This window comes from Aulonocara stuartgranti (assembly GCF_965226115.1).
Source record: "Aulonocara stuartgranti genome assembly, chromosome: 10".
Lineage (NCBI taxonomy): Eukaryota > Metazoa > Chordata > Actinopteri > Cichliformes > Cichlidae > Aulonocara > Aulonocara stuartgranti.
The window spans coordinates 14,803,724-14,820,138 of record NC_138946.1 but is presented as its reverse complement, the minus strand read 5'-3'; the positions used below and the strand labels follow the sequence as shown (position 1 = coordinate 14,820,138).

The following is a 16,415-nucleotide window of genomic DNA, read 5'->3' as shown; positions in this document are numbered from 1 at the left end:
AAAAACCCGGGGAAACAATGATGCGAGGAAGCCGGAATCGGGACCGTGGGAGGCTTCAACAGAAAGGGGAGAAGATTACTAGGGAGCCGAGAAGCGGAGGAAACACATCAAAACTGAGTTAGACCAGTTGGCTTATGATTAGAGCGGGCCCGTAGGAGCTGGAGAGGGACGTCTGTGAGAGGGAAATCCGTGGAGGTAGTGGTTGGGCCAGATGATGCACCGGGTGATCCAATTGAGCAGGAGGACAGGCAGGTGGCAAACGCTGAACGCCGGATCGAAACCTAGACACAAGTAGGCAGATTTAACACAGCTCCAACAAGATAGTAATGCAACGCTTTCGCGGGAGTCTAGTTACCACAGAGAGGTGATTAACGGACTGGCGTGGAGCATCCGTCAGCGCCGGGTTAAGTAGCTCTTCAGGTATTCACCCCGATGGAGAGCAGGTGTGCCGGTGATGGCCCAGCCTGGGGGTGTGGCTACCCGCGCATCACACACAGGACCACGGACCATGACAGACAATGTATTTTCCTGTATCAGTATTTGACATAAACTGCAATAATGGCAGTGGTTTCCTTTTTTCTTCATTAAAACTGGACAATAGATGATTTGAAAATGCTGAAGATTATTCTATTTCTGCTTCAGATGGTAGAGCCAGAATTTGATGTAAGCAACATGAAAGTATGGCCCCGTCCTGCATTGTATCAACAGTTCAATCTGCTGCTGGTGGTGCAGTGGTGTGGGGGATTTTTTCTTGTCACACTTTGAGCCGCTTAGTATCAAATGAGCATCATTTAAATACCGCAGCCTGCCTGAGTACTGTTGCTGACTATGCCCAACCCTTCTTTGACTGCAGCGTGTCCATGTTCTAATGGCTACAGGATAGAGCATCGCAAAGTTTAGTTTATTTCAAACCTGTTTCATGAACCTGGTAAAAAGTTCACTGCACTCAAATGGCTTCAACAGCCACCAGATCTCAATCCAATAGCATGTGAGATTTGCATCAAGGAAGTGCAGCCAACAAATCTGCAGCAACTGTGTGACACTGTCATGTCAATATAGACATTGCTTAAAGTGACAGCTCATTGCTAAATTTCATTTTTGTATTTTTCCTCCGGCCTGTTGCTGCTCTTTATCCATCTAGATTTCCAATTACTTTCCCAGATTTTGAGATATTAGCTGTAGTGTACCCACCCTTTCTCACTACAGTGGAACAGGATAGCAGTCTGTTGCTCAACCACCAAAAATTACACCTGAAAAAGTCTGAAGCAATCTCTCTTTCCGGAAAAAGACCTGAGGCTTTTCTCATTTCTCTTTTTTATTCCTTCTTGTGTCCTCTCTCCTCCTGCTAGTGACCCAGAAATCTATCACAGTACCATGGCTTCAGTGTATTAAAGAGGGACGGCACACAATATGCAAAATAAAGTGTAAAGAGGACCTTCAAAGGACCTTTTATTCATTTGTTGCTTCAGTTGTTCAGTTACCCTTCATTGTTTGAGTACCTGTGTACATTTAAAAACAGTGATAGTCGCATTGTACTATGTTGTGAATTGAATGTAAAGTAGCCCTAATTATATAACATCTTCTGACCTCTATAATGCCTGAGATCTATGGCTGCAGTAGGGTTTAAAAAAAGGTGCAGCTGGCCAAAAGTCATGTTTTATTCACAATGCTTCAAAATGAGGCTCCAAAGTGAGAATTACTTGTTTTTTTTAATGACTCCTCCCTTCTCCTATCTCTTCCTCACCAACTCTGCAGTGGTGGAAGGAATTAGGATGTGAGGAGAGGAGTCAAGGACAGGAACTGCATGTGTGCAATCCAGGAAAAAGCGAAAGAGTGCCGGTGAATGGAAAAACCCACAGAGACTTGTTGTGAGAAATGTCATGAAAGCTCTATTTTCTTTTTTACAGAACTACACCCAGAAACCACAACACACAGAAGACTGAGCTGCTCTGACTGCCACATGGGACTTCAGTTAGACTACCTTTCAATACCTCAGCCGGGCTGATATGTGCATTGAAACACATAAAAACAAACATCCCCTCTACTTTGCTGGACCTGCTGTGCTGACAGATGATTGACGTAATCCCTGAAGCTAGGTTAGAGTTAAACAAGTTGGTAAGAAAAACACAGGGTCACAAACACAGAATGCATTTAAATGAGAAAATGGCCATCTCTTCATTTGCTTTTTGAGCTATCACACAAGTTTCATACATACACATATATGCAGGGGTCCATGTACAGTACCACCTGTATGTGTGTTCAAAAAAGGTGGCTCTTTCTGTGCTGACAGGTATCCAGAACAGGAACGAAGCACACGAGCAGAAAGAAAAACAGTCTTTCTGCCCGTCAGCACTTTTGTTTTCCTCCCCTCATCCATCCTCTCATCAGGTTGCTGTTGTTCTTTCTCTTCCTTTCTTTTTTCCATCACTCACCTTCTCTCATTTTGTCCACTCTTTCACTCTTTCTGCCCGGCCTCATCACTCTCTCCACTTTCCCTAGCCTCATCTGCCTTTTCACTCATAACTCTTTAGCTTCTTCTTTTCTCCCCCGTGTGTGTCTCTGCCATTCATCTTTCATCTCTCCTCAATTTCACCCCCTCCGGGTACTTTCTTCCCACTTGTGTCATTTGTCTTCCATTTTCAAGCACCATTTGCAAACACTTGTCAGCAGTTTAATCTCTTCGGGACGGCCGGATGCATCAAGTGTTTCCACATTTCAACAGATTTGTAAGGGACGGCCTCACACGCGGTTTACTTGATACTGTGGACTTTTTTTTTGGTGAATTTAAAAAAACACCTTAACCTATAGACAGTGTAGCCATGCTTATATCCATTTCGTTTCCAAATCATTTATCATGTTCGTTTTCTGTGGAAAGTGCAAAAATAGGTGCAGCAATTTACCGAAACATGTGCAACAATTCTAATGAGACAGAAAGTCAATATTTGATATGACCACCTTTATTCCAACTCTCGTCTGCAACCTTTCTTGGCATTCCTGGCACTCTTCGGGAATTGTTCTCCGGGCTCCTTGAAGGACACTCAAAGCTCTTCTTTGGACGCTGGCTGCCTTTTGTTTTGTTCTCTGTCAAGATGATCTCTCACTGCTTCAATAGTGTTGAGATCTGGGCTCTGATTAGGCCAATCCATGAGTAATGGTGTTCCACTGTGCTGTTTTTTTTTGTCCAGGTATGCTTTTACTTCACTGGCAGTATGTTTGGAATCATTGTCATGATGAAATATTGCCAGCCAGACACTTTCCAGATGGTATTCCATGTTGGATTAAAGTCTGATCATACTTTTCTATGTTAATAATTCCATGAATTTTGACAAGATCCCCAACAACACTGGCTGAAATGCATTGCCAGACCATAACAGAGCCTCCAGCATGTTTTACAAATGGCTGTAGACACTCACCGTTGTATCTCTATCCTAACCAGCCATCTTTCTTTTCCCTATTTCCTGAAGACATGAATTTCAGCTGCTGTAGATATCTACTTGTAGATAGCTTGTAGGCCTGACACTTCTTTTATCTTTGCACATCATACGGTGATATGCAAAGGTTTTGGCTAATAGCTTTTTGAGAATCAACTTGTTGGTATATAAATCCTATTTTGTGTTATCTGTAACTGTTATCTTTGGCATTTTTCTTAACTGTTTTTCACCTAAAGAACTGGTCAGAAATGTTGTGTTTTTGTGACAGGCTAAATATGGAGACTAAATATACAATTTAAAATTGGTTCTTTGCCAAGTGTTATCTTATATATGACACAACAGAAAATGAGTTAAAAACAACCCTTAATGAAACATTTTGAAAGCCCTTCAGAAAACTTTTTTTTTTCTATTTCCAGAAAGTCTGGCTCTTTGGAAGCAAAAGGTGAAGAAATGATGGCTGACTCAAGACTTTTGCACATGCTTTAGTTAAGACTAAAATGCAAGCATGCAACAGTTTTTTTCTTTTCTAGTCAGACTACTTGTCATAGTGCATGTTAGCGTTTTATATGTCGTTTACAACAAATCATCACATTGGAGAAGCTGGGTGTGAGGAATGTTTGGTACTTTTGCTCGTCAGAGGAAATCTTCATCGGTTTTCATGTTTCAGCGTGATTTAAAACTGGTTGTATCTCTAAGCTCCACGGGTTCTGTGCGAATGAACACATTTTAACTGCTGTTTGTCACTTCCCGAGTTTCACCTTCCTCTTTGGCGCACAGCAGGCAAAGACACATTACTTGCTGCACTCGCCTGCTATGCCTCCGTAGACCAAAGGCTGAGAGAATTCCTATCTGTCCAAACACAGCTGCTAGAACGACTAAGGATAAAAACCAAAGCTGTGAAAAACTGGCTCGGCATCCAGGTTTGAACAATGTGTGAAAAGAAAGTGGCAGTCAGCCAAGGGCGATGGTTCTACTCCACTACCAGAGAAAATTTCAGTACCACAAGCTTTTCAAGAAGCTGTGAGAAATACAGCTGTTTCTGAGCCAAATTATTCACTGCATTTTAATCTGCACATTGTAGACTAGCATAACACAAACAAGCAGTTATGATGGAACTCATGAAAAAGACACTCATTGAAAGCCACGAGGTAAGACAAAAGACAGCTGCAGGGGATGTCTGCATGATATATAATTAGCATCACCTTTTGATTTTTCAGGCATATTTTAATCCCGTATATCTATAAATCTGAAGCTTTTAGGGCGTTTGTTGTAACTCTTGATCTCTGGATTATGATTTATGTAACAACTCCTTCAATAAAGAACAGAATCCTGACCCACAGAGTCCACTTACGACCCTTTAATGAAGGAAGCAGAGGCGGATCACTTATTATACTGAAACACACAATAGCCTTGACCTCACCTTCAACTTGTTTCATTTCCTGACTGATGAACTCACAAGTAAACACATATGTACCAAGGCCTTGTTCCTTGAAGTCAAGATCATAATTTTTGTCTTCAGATGGGAAGAAAGTCTCCACAGTGTGACTTTATGTACAGACTTGTGTCTCCTTTCTGCTATAAATAGACACACAGAATACCCAGTCTTTGTGAAGACAACTTTATGGGTTAAAGGTAAAAGTAGTTGCAAAACCAAAAACTGCAGAAGAGTGCAAAGAGTGCACAGTCTCACTTTTCTGTGTGTGTTCCTGTAAATAAAGGTTTTGAAGCAATTGCACAGAATTATTCTCAAACAGTTTTAAGGGTTTTTTACACAGCAAAATGGACGGTGAAAAGAAAAACCTTGTTAAGGCTGCAAGTCTGCAATTCTGACTTCAAAGAGGCCTGTTGCTCAACCATCATCCACCCGTGTGTTCGCTTATCCATTACACGGGTGATTTGGCTGATTTTGTCTATGTCAGTGGGTTAAACGTTTTATTTCATCCTCACTGATCTCATCGGGAAGCTATTTTGAGCAAGAACGCTCGAAACACCCACTGTATGCTATACGTTGAACAGAAATAGCACAAGGTCACATCTAAACACAGCAAAGCATTCAGCAGATAAAGACCCTCACAATTCCTTCTGTTGGTAGAGACCAAAAACAGAGCAAAAAGAATTTACTGTCATAAATTATTTATAACTGACAGATGAGGTCATAAGCAATTTTACAATGAATACAATATCAATATTGTGTTTGCAGTTTGTTTCTATTTGTTTCTACTATTATTATTTAATGAAGTTACCATTATTATTTACTAATAGTATTATATTACTAATTGCCTTATCATGTTTAGAACTGTGCAAGTAAATGAAACAGTAGTAAGGGTAAATGTTACTGTTACTGCAGCTGTTTATAGGTAGGTGTTATGTCATATTTCCTTCAAAGCCAGTTACTTCCTGTCCAGGAGGATATGGTGACTTGTTGCTAAGGCACAACACAATCTTGGTACTTCTGTCTGTCTCTTATTTGCTCCATCCTGTAAGCTTCTATACTGTGCAGGGGAAGTGGTGGAACTGCTTGCAATAAAACAGCAGCGCCCTCTTTATGACACTGTCAATCCTGCTGATTTTCTGTTGTCTAACTGTGTGTAACACAAAATGTGGTGCAGAAACAACACGAATGATATCGCTCAGAGATTTGAATCTGAAAGCCCATTTCCAAAAAAGTGTCAAATGTGAATGAAAACAATGCAACAGAATCCAAATCTCATAGACCCACATTTATTCAGAGTAGAAAATAGAAAACATATCAAATGTTTAAGCCAAGAAAATGCACCAAAAAATAAGCACATGGTTGGATGGCACCGACACGTTAGGACATTGCCCTTGTTTACCACTGTGTAGCGTCCCCTCTTCTTTTAAAAACAGTCTGTAAACATCTGGGAACTGAAGAGACCAGCTGCTGGACTTGCGGGAGAGAAATTTCCCATTCTTGTCTGATATAAGTTGCAGTTGCTCAACAGTTCTGGATTTTCTTTGTTTTATTTTTAATTCCATGACGTCCTAACACGTTCTACTCTTCTACTATAAGCCCTGCTGCTGTATATGCAGTGTACTGTCTAGCATTGTCATGTTGAAATACAGAAGGCATTCACTGAAAAAGAGGTAAGCCTGTGATCCTTCTGTTGGTAGATGGGAGCATTTGTTGTACTAAAACCAACGGTGCCTTTCCAGATGCACAAATTGTCAATTTCATAGGCACTAATGCACCCCATACCATCAGAGATGCAATTTTTCAACTGAGCGCTGATAACAGCACTTGTCCATTTCTGCTTTAGTCCAGAGGATATAGTGAAATTTCAATTTATCTGACCACAGCCTGTCCGAGGTACCACAAGGAGAAAGGCGGGGTACACCCTGGACAGGTCTGCAGCCTGATGCAGGAAAAGACATAGAGACAAACTCACATTCACAATAATTGTATGTCTGTGGGAGGTATTGGAAAGCATGGCTGTGGGAGCACACGCAGAGAACTAAACAAACTCAGAAAGGCCTCTGACCAGAGGTGGAGTCGAACTCTGGACTTGCTTACTTTAAGACAACAGTGCCAACACCAGTACTAACATTTATGTAACGATCTAGATTTACACATATAATGGTCAGTATGCTGTTTCTTCCTTCTTGATATACAATATTCCTATGCATGTACATAAATCCTGTTGTTCAGATGATCTTACTGTTTTAGCTTCCTCTCAGCGTGTCTGCTCTGACCAAAAACAGTGTAATTTCATCTTTTACAAACAACAGATGCGTCCTCTTTTGGAACATAATACATCAGCTAACTGTAGAAAATCAATGAACTAGACAAACATGCACGGTGCACTTGCCTAACTGTGTACTTCAGTTCTTCCCAACTGCTTTTAAACGGACAGACTGACTTAACAATGGGTCATTAATCACATCTGAGAGTCGCCGGAGACACACAAACTGCATGCATGACATATTGTTTTTTTGACCTTGGCGGACTCACGATTGAAGGCATGAGCAGACACTCAAAGCTTTGACCTTTTGATTCTGAGTGCAGCCGCTGCAGACACGGCAGCGATCTCCCAGGAGGATTCAAACCTCTGCTGCTGCTAATGTCTTAAAACTGATCAAAAACTAAACACACACCTCAGCCAGGTTTAATATACTGAGGATTGTTAGATTTTGAGCTTAGGCGTTCCCCGACTTTATTTTTACTTCATCTTTGCAGTAGAGGTTAGATGAGTTTCAGCATTTGCAGGAAATATCCTGTGCATTGTTTCTCAATTACAGGGAAGTGAGTCAGGACAGACTGAGAGTTAACACTATAAACATGTTTTGGTTGGAGGGCTGCTGCCTGCAGGAGAGAACAATCACATGCCAAAGTCTTCAAAAGAAATATATATATAGAACACCTGTTTGGCAATTCAAAGAGTAGTAGAATAAGATAAGATAAGATAAGATAAGATAAGATAAGATAAGATAAGATAAGATAAGATAAGATAAGATAAGATAAGATAAGATAAGATAAGATAAGATAAGATAAGATAAGATAAGATAAGATAAGATAAGATAAGATAAGATAAGATAAGATAAGATAAGATAACCTTTATTAGTCCCACACGTGGGAAATTTGTTTTGTCACAGCAGGAAGTGGACAGTGCAAAAGTTATGAGGCAAAAATTAGAATACAATAAGAATAAATACAGTACACAACTGTACAGAATAGAATAAAATAAAATACTATATACAGTAGAATAAAATAAAATAAATATACAATAAGATAAAAATAGAATACAAATACAAATACTATATACAACTGAGTAAAAATACAACGATGACAGAAAGGATTATTGCACTTAGTATTATTGCATATGTATGGATGTGTGTGCTTGATCAGTTAAAGTCTTTATTATGGAGTCTGACAGCAGTGGGGAGGAAAGACCTGCGAAATCTCTCCGTCCCACACCGTGGGTGCCGCAGTCTCCCACTGAAGGAGCTGCTCAGTGCTGTCACAGTCTGCTGCATGGGGTGGGAGATGTTGTCCATCAGGGATGACAGCTTAGCCGCCATTCTCCTGTCACTCACCACCTCCACTGGGTCCAGAGGGCATCCTAGAACAGAGCTGGCCCTTCGGATCACCCTGTTCAGTCTCTTCCTGTCCCCAGCAGAGATGCTGCCGCCCCAGCAGACCACGCCATAAAAGATAGCAGAAGCCACAACAGAGTCATAGAATTTCTTCAGGAGTGGGCCCTCCACCCCAAACGACCTGAGTCTCCGCAGCAGGTACAGCCTGCTCTGCCCTTTCCTGTAGAGGGCGTCTGAGTTATGAGTCCAGTCCAGTCTAGTGTTCAGATGAACACCAAGGTACCTGTAGCTGTCCACAGCCTCAATGTCCATACCTTGGATGTTCAGTGGTTGCAGTGGAGAATGCTTGTGCCTGCGGAAGTCTACCACCAGTTCCTTGGTTTTACTGGCGTTGATCTGGAGGTAGTTCAGCTGGCACCAGTCCACAAAGTCTTGGGTCAGACCTCTGTATTCCTTGTCGTCCCCATCAGTGATGAGGCCGACTATTGCAGAGTCATCAGAGAACTTCTGCAGGAAGCACTGGGTGGAATTGTGGGAGAAGTCTGCAGTGTAGATGGTGACGAGGAACGGAGCTAGAACCGTTCCCTGTGGGGCCCCCGTACTGCAGACGACCCTGTCCGACACACAGCCCTGAGTCCTCACATACTGTGGTCGGTCGGTGAGGTAGTCCAGGATCCATATACCAAATAAATCCAAATATTCCTGTGATTTTGTTCAGCGGCATCAAAAATATACCCAGTTCTTCTTCTATGGACAATAATAAATGCATTCCAGCTATATTCACTTTTTCTTCTCTCTTTTTGTCACATCTTACTTTAATATTATCCAAACTTATAGACTTTACTAATAGTGCAGTGCTTTTTATCTAGACATACACTGCCACCTCTTGGTGTTTCTCTATATCCACAGATAATATTTTCTTTGGTCTGTCCTGTCAATTTTTTAGCTATTTATTTAGCTATACATTAATAGAATTATGTATTCATGGAATAATTCAATTCAATTTAATTCTGTTTTATTAATATTGCATCAATTTACAACAACAGTTGCCTCAAGGCACTTTATACTGCAAGGTAAAGACACTACAATATTATAAAAAATCTCCCAACAATCATACAGCCCGCCCAGCCCCTTTTAACACAGGAAGAAATATCTTGCAGAACCAGGCTCAGAACTGTACTTGAACACAAGTAAGAAAAATATAGGCAGCCCAGCCTCCTCATAGCTGTACTTATCAAATAGGTGCATCTGTGGTATAAATGTGAAAATCCTAGGTGATTTTCAGAAAAGTTGAACTCTGACCTTGACCTTGAGGTCAAGATTCCTCTCCTCTGGGATTTTTAGTAAATGCACGTATGGTGTACATTTCAAAATCCTACGTTGCCTCGTTCTCAGGTAATGGCACTCACAAACTTGGGTGTCCAAGTTTAGCTCATATACCCGACATAAGCGACTGTAAACCAGTAACGACAGCTACTTCACTACGTGTGGGAATTTACACTTAATAGTTGGAATCAAAGTCATAAACTATTAATAGTTCATATTTTTTTCGTTTTAATCCTTGGTACGCGGATCTTCAGAAATAATTTGTTCGTCAGAATCACTTATCCGCTACAAAATTAATCTAATTTAAATACGCATGACTAGAATTTCCACTCTTTACACCCCCTGTGGAGCTAAAAATGAGGTACAAATTTAAAATAAGTGTAAAAAAAAAGATGCACATTTGTTGACTGGAATATAAAAGAGCAAAGGCGAAGAAACACCGAAGCAAAGCTGATAGAAATTTTCACAAAAATATAGGCACGACTATTGACTATTTTTGACGCACTTTGGAATTCGGACGCTGTTCGGCGCTCTCTCATCGCGAGAAAAGCCCCGGCCTTGCCCGGCCAAAGATGCTCCGGCATCTCCAGAATCTGCGAACACCCCCAGAAACTCAACATCCAGCATTTCAGCCCTGACGCCGGAGCGCACCGGTTTACAGGCGACCTCAGAGGCGCTGCTGTGACAGAACAGTTTGCAATGGACACGTCTGCACCGGAACCGAGGACCACTGAGGTTTGTGAGGTGGAGGAGGCAGAAGAAGCTGTAAGCTTGAGGAGAAGTAGTAAATCGTCAGTTTCCATTTAATTCCTGCCTTTACGCAGGGTGGAGAGGCAGCGCGATCCGCCGCCTGACAGTAATCCTCTGCCCGGGAGGAGCAGGGAAAGCCCTTTCAAGGCTGAGGCAGAGTGAGGGAGGGAGAGTTTTAAGTCGGACGGGGAACGAGAGAGTTGTCATATTCGGAGCTTTTGCCCTGCCACTCGAGGTTTAACGGGGCGACTCTCATTCAAGCTTCTAGGAATTAACTTCGCACCATGAGCGGACCGACGGACGGTAAGCAGTGTGCGCGAATCTGCCTGATCAATACCACAGTGTCCTGAGAGGGCTTAGCTTGAAGTAGACATAAACAGCCTCTCGCCAAGGTTATTGATCACTGGCTCACTTATTGACAGGCTGTTAACTAGCTTTTTTTTGGCTGTGGCATTTTGAAACAGAGCATGATATTGGTTATAGATCGGTGACGGGATTCATCAATGTTTTCCTCAATGTCATTGCGTGTTGCCAGATCTGAGGACTGTCAGCAGTATGAACTGACTCATGAGGGACTCCAACAGTAGAGAAATTTCCAAAGTCATATCACCCAGCAGGCTGTTTCCTTTTATTGACCCAATATTTAAAATCACTACTCGAACATTTACTTTTTGAGGCAGATTTTATTGTTATTATTCTTATTCTATTATTCTTTGTGTGTGTGTGTGTGTGTGTGTGTGTGTGTGTGTGTGTGTGTGTGTGTGTGTGTGTGTGTGTGTGTGTGAAAGAGAGAAATCATTTTTGTAGTCAATACAAGTAAGACGGTTAGAAGACTTTGTGATGGCTTGTCAGATGTATTGTCAGATGTATTTTGGAGAGAAGAAGCCTGCTGTTCTTTGATAGCTGGAAGACAAAAGAGCTCATCTGTAGTTGACACTGTGCTGGGTGCACATATTAAAATGCATCAGTGACTCAACATAGCACCAAATAAAAGCAGGTTTTTTTAATCAATGTGAAACCACCTAATCCCAGAATTGTATCTCTGAAGGAACATAGAACAAAGTGGATCTGCTGCTTCTATACAGTGCTTTCCAGTAAAAGCTACCAAGCAGCTGCCTTCTCCTCCTAGCAGCCATTCAATTTTATACCTCCCACCACAGGGAATAGTTAACCTTATAAGGGCTTTGGTGGTGCTACACTTGTACAAGTAGTACCATGTCAGTATAGTTGAGGCCACCCCCAGCTGAGTGACTGTAACCCCCACAAACTCTGCCACAGAAAAGAAGAGGATTATCTGTTTGCTGGCTGATTTGGTTCAGAGCTTTATTGGTATATTCATGCTTTTTACCAATGAAGTCACAGGTCAGAGTAAACATGAGATGCTTTCAAACAGAGCAGAATAACTGGGGTGACTTATGAAGTCACGAGATAAATCCGATGGATCCCCAGACTGTTAAATGATTCATGCTTTAGATGTTTTTTATATTTTTTGCATGCTTTGTGTGAATCACTGGATATCTCAACTCTACTGCAACTCAACTATTCAAATAATTTAACTTGGTCAATCAGTGGTTTCCAGTCGTTCGTTGGGACCCATCATGAAGTCTCAATTATACAAACGTAAAAATTTCAGTGGCTTTACTTATGAGTTACTGCATATTAGGCATCATTTGTGCCATTTCATTTTCAAGGGGTCACTAATGCACTCCTCAAAAATAATAAAGGGAACTCTTGATCATCACAATATAACATGAAATCAGATAAACTTCATAAATCTGACCAGTCAGAAAGCATTTCACCTGCTTTAGTGCAGCTGAACGCGACAACAGGTGCACTGTTGTGGTCTCTTTTTATCCTTCCTGACCTCCTTTCTGTACTTCGGCTTCTTGCTGGTGTCCTTGTCAATTCTTTTAGCACCAGATGATGTCTGCTGCTCATTGAGATTGCACATGTAGTCCAGCTCCAGCACGTATTCATACGTGGTTTTATTAGAAGGTTTGCTGTGTCTCTCAGCACAGTCTCCAGAGTGACTGGGCGAAATGAGGAGTACTGAACGCAGCTGTGGTTTGAATAAGAACAGGAGGCCTGGCATTGCCAGAGCCCTACTAAATGACCTCTAGCGAGCAATTCATGTGCATGTTTCTGACCTAACTATTACAAACAGACTCCATGAGCATTGCATGAGATGCTGATGTTCTCTAATGGGATCTGTGCTCACAATCAAGCACAATGCAGCTCAGTTGGCATTCACCAAGGATATCCAGATGTCTGTGAAGAGAACAGCACCTCTAGTGGACCTGCCAGTTCTGGTCTTCTCTGGAAAATGCCAAGTGAGAGAGAGATTGGAAATTCTAGTTACTTTTAATAATTTATCAGCATCATACATCCGTGATAACAATAACACTCACCAGCCATTACACAAAGTACACCTGCCTGTTACTGGGTTGCACCGCTTTTGCCTTCAGGACTGACTTACTTTTTCATGGTATAGATTCAACAAGGTGCACGAAACATCCCTCAGACATTTTGGTCCATGTGGATTTCATGGCATCACACAGTTGTTGCAGATTTTTTGGCTGCACATCCACGATGTAAATCTCCTGTTTTACTACATAAGTTACTCTGTTGGATTTTGATCTGGGACTTGCGGAGGCCATTTAGACTCATTGTGACATTCCAGAAACCAGTTTGAGATGATTTGAGTTTTGAAGATGAGCACACTGAGGTCACAAAAAACATCCACATGGTCAGCAGCAATATTCAGGTTGGCTGTGGCGTTTAAATGATGCTGAGGTGGTACTAAGGGGTCCGAGAAAAGGCCCCACACACACCATAACGCCACCACCACCTGAATTGTGATGTAAAGATGTTTACATCACATTCTGACCCTGCCATCCAAATGCTGCAGCAGAAATCGGGCTCATTACCAGGAAAACATTTTCCAGTTTTATTATTGTCAATTTTGGTGTGAACTGTAGCCTTAGTTTCCTTTTCTTAGCTTACAGGAGCTGCACCTGGTGTGGTCTTCTGCTGCTGTAGCCCATCAGCTTCAAGGTTTGAGGTGCTGTGCGTTTTAAGACTATCCTCTGCATACTTTAGCTGTAACGAAAGGTTATTTCATCTACTGTTGCCTTCCTATCAGCTTGAAGGAATGTGGCAATTCTCCTCTGACCTCTGACATCAATAAGGCATTTTCTCCCAGAGAGCTGCCACTCACGGATATTTTATCTTTAAAATGCCAGTAGATCAGCAGCTTGTGAAAAACTCAGACCAGACTGGCACAACAACCATGCTGAATTCAGAGTCACTTAAATCACCTTTTTTCTTCTTTCTGATGCTCAGTTTGAGCTTCAGCAGGTTGCATTAAGGGGTACACAGGGTACCTAATGAGGTGACTCTGACTGTATATATAAATGACACAGCGATTCTCTCATCTGTAACTGGAAAGAAAATGTATTTTTTCATTGCACTCTGGTGTTAGTGTCAGTATTATCATTATTATTAAATAGTAATAATGTCATGTGATGTTAATTTCCTTTAACTAGCTCCTTCATTTCCTTTCCTCCAATGGGAGCCTCTTATTTTTCATCACAAATCTGCAAATTCCTGAACGTTTTAGTCAAGGTAATATGTTAGGAAGACCGCCCTTTTTGAATAAAAACAGATATTTTTGATTATTGTATTGGTCATGTATTGCTTAAAGAAGCAAATGTTATACAGAGCAGTTATTTGTTGTGTGGACAGAACTTTTCCTAGCTCCATTATCAAGAAAGCAGTACCCATGCTACACACACACACACACACTGCATATACAGTACACGCACACAGCACGAGTTCAAATTCCAAAATTTAGATCACTTAAACCTGCTAATAACACACACACACACACACGCACACAGTAACACATTTAATTTCTCAGCCACACACAGGTGGCTCAAATCTTTCTATGTCTGTTGTTCCAGTTCTTGTGCTGCCATCTGGCTACAAAACCAATGCCAGCTTCTGTGATACACACACACACACACACACACACACACACACACACACACACACACACAAATGTGTGTGTACTTGATGATACAATTTGTTAGGAAGCATTTTTGTCCCAGTTTTACCTTTTCTTTATCATGAAAACATTTTTAGATTCACAACCCTCTCTTTCCGTGTCTCTCCTGCTGTCACCAGCTTAACCTGCCAGCGTGGTGTTTGCTGTGATTGCATAATACTCTGAGACACAGCAGCATTAACTGTAATGTAATTGAATTGAGCAGAATACAGTAGAATTGTTGCTCAGAGTGCTGTACGGTCTGTTGAGCGCAATTTACTTTTATGGCAAAACAAAATTTAATGAGTCAGGCAGTGAATTTTAATCCTCCCACTGCTCTTTTCCTGTGCTGTCCTTTCATCACACAGATGTGGTACATGGACATGTGTGTCTGGGAGAAGTTAAAGAAAGGCCTTTTTCATTAAAATGGATTTGACTAGTTTCATAAGGATGACAGAGGTGTAATCTCACAAAGACCCCAGAGTGCACTGTTCTCTCTCCAGCAGTGTGTGTATCTTTGCTATTCTGCATGTATGTTGAGATTTGACATCATTCAGAGCTTTATTGACATATGCAAAAAGATTAAGTCAGAAAATGCAATGCAATGGTTTGCTGCCATCCAGGATTAGAAATGGAAAAAGTAAATATATAGGAAAGGGAAGGTAGTCAGGACTGAGGGAGATTGCACTACCTGAAGGCAACATTGTAGACATAGAGGACAGAACTTGGAATCCCACAGGCAAATGGGAAACATGAAGAGCTCGCTAGAAAAGCTGCAACCACCAAATACCTGCAGAGACTAAGACAAATCCTGTGGAGTCAGTCGAATGGGAAGAACAACCATCAACACCTACGCCCTGCTGCCCGTTAGATATCCTGTTGGGATAATCAGCTGATCAAAGGAGGAGATTGAAACCACTGACCAAGGCAAGAAAGCTGCTTTCCATGCATGGAAGTCCAGCACCCTGAGACTGTATGCTAAGTGGAAGGAAGTAGTTGGAGGACTAGTGATTGTCAGAACCACTATTATCAGGAAGATGACCACGACTGACCACTTGCTTAGTCAATACCACAGGCAGCAGAAATCTGAGAAAGAAGAGGAACCATCATGGAAGGACAGGTCCTTGCATGGCATGGACCACCTTTACATAGAAGAAGTGGCTGATATTGGGAAATCCTACCAGTAGCTAGATTGAAAGACAGCACAGAGGCATTAATCATGGCAGCAGAGGAACAAGCTCTGAGCACAAGATCCATAGAGGCTGCGGTCTACTACACCAGTCAAGACTCCGGGTACAGGCTGTGTAAAGATGCCCCTGAGACAATCCAGCACATAACAGCGGGTGCAAGATGCTAGCAGGCAGGGCATACATGAAACGCCATAACCAAGTGGCCGGCATAGTATAGAGGAACATCTGTGCTGAGTATAACCTGAAAGTCCCGAGGTCAAAATGTGAGACCCCCCTCCAGGATGATTGAGAATGACTGAGCTAAGATGCTGCGGGACTTCCAGATAAACTGGTGATGGCTAACCATTGATAATGGACATGGACATAGTAATGGTGGACAGACAGAAGAAGACAGATGATAGATGTTGTCTATGTGCCTTGCAATAATAATGGTTGTAAGTCAGGCTAATCTCCCTTGCAGACTAAGAGGCTTCTGAAGACATTGGGTACAAAGTCAATCTCTTCATGTTTTGTGAACATTCAATCAAGTGTGTACGCTGGTGTGTCTGTTCTATTACTGTAAATGTTTTTATTCATGTTTTCTGACTTACTGATCCAACAGGATTGGTTGCCATAGTGTTT

General features: G+C 41.7%; 1 protein-coding gene across 4 annotated transcripts in view; it reads left to right on the top strand.

Annotated features, from left to right (window-relative positions):
* Positions 1–10,143: 10,143 nt before the first annotated feature.
* LOC309715307 (actin-binding LIM protein 3-like) overlaps positions 10,144–16,415 on the top strand; it is a 54,711-nt gene continuing 48,439 nt past the window's right edge. For 2 of the 4 annotated variants that reach the window (XR_014279183.1, XR_014279184.1), the window contains exon 1: positions 10,145–10,862. Coding sequence is in view for 1 of the 4 variants with exons in the window: in XM_082548315.1 (XP_082404441.1) it covers positions 10,844–10,862 (19 nt within the window). In the remaining 3 variants the exon portion in view is untranslated. Of the gene's footprint in view, positions 10,863–16,415 lie in introns of all 4 variants that reach the window. The other 2 variants (XR_014279182.1, XM_082548315.1) reach the window with 2 other exon arrangements.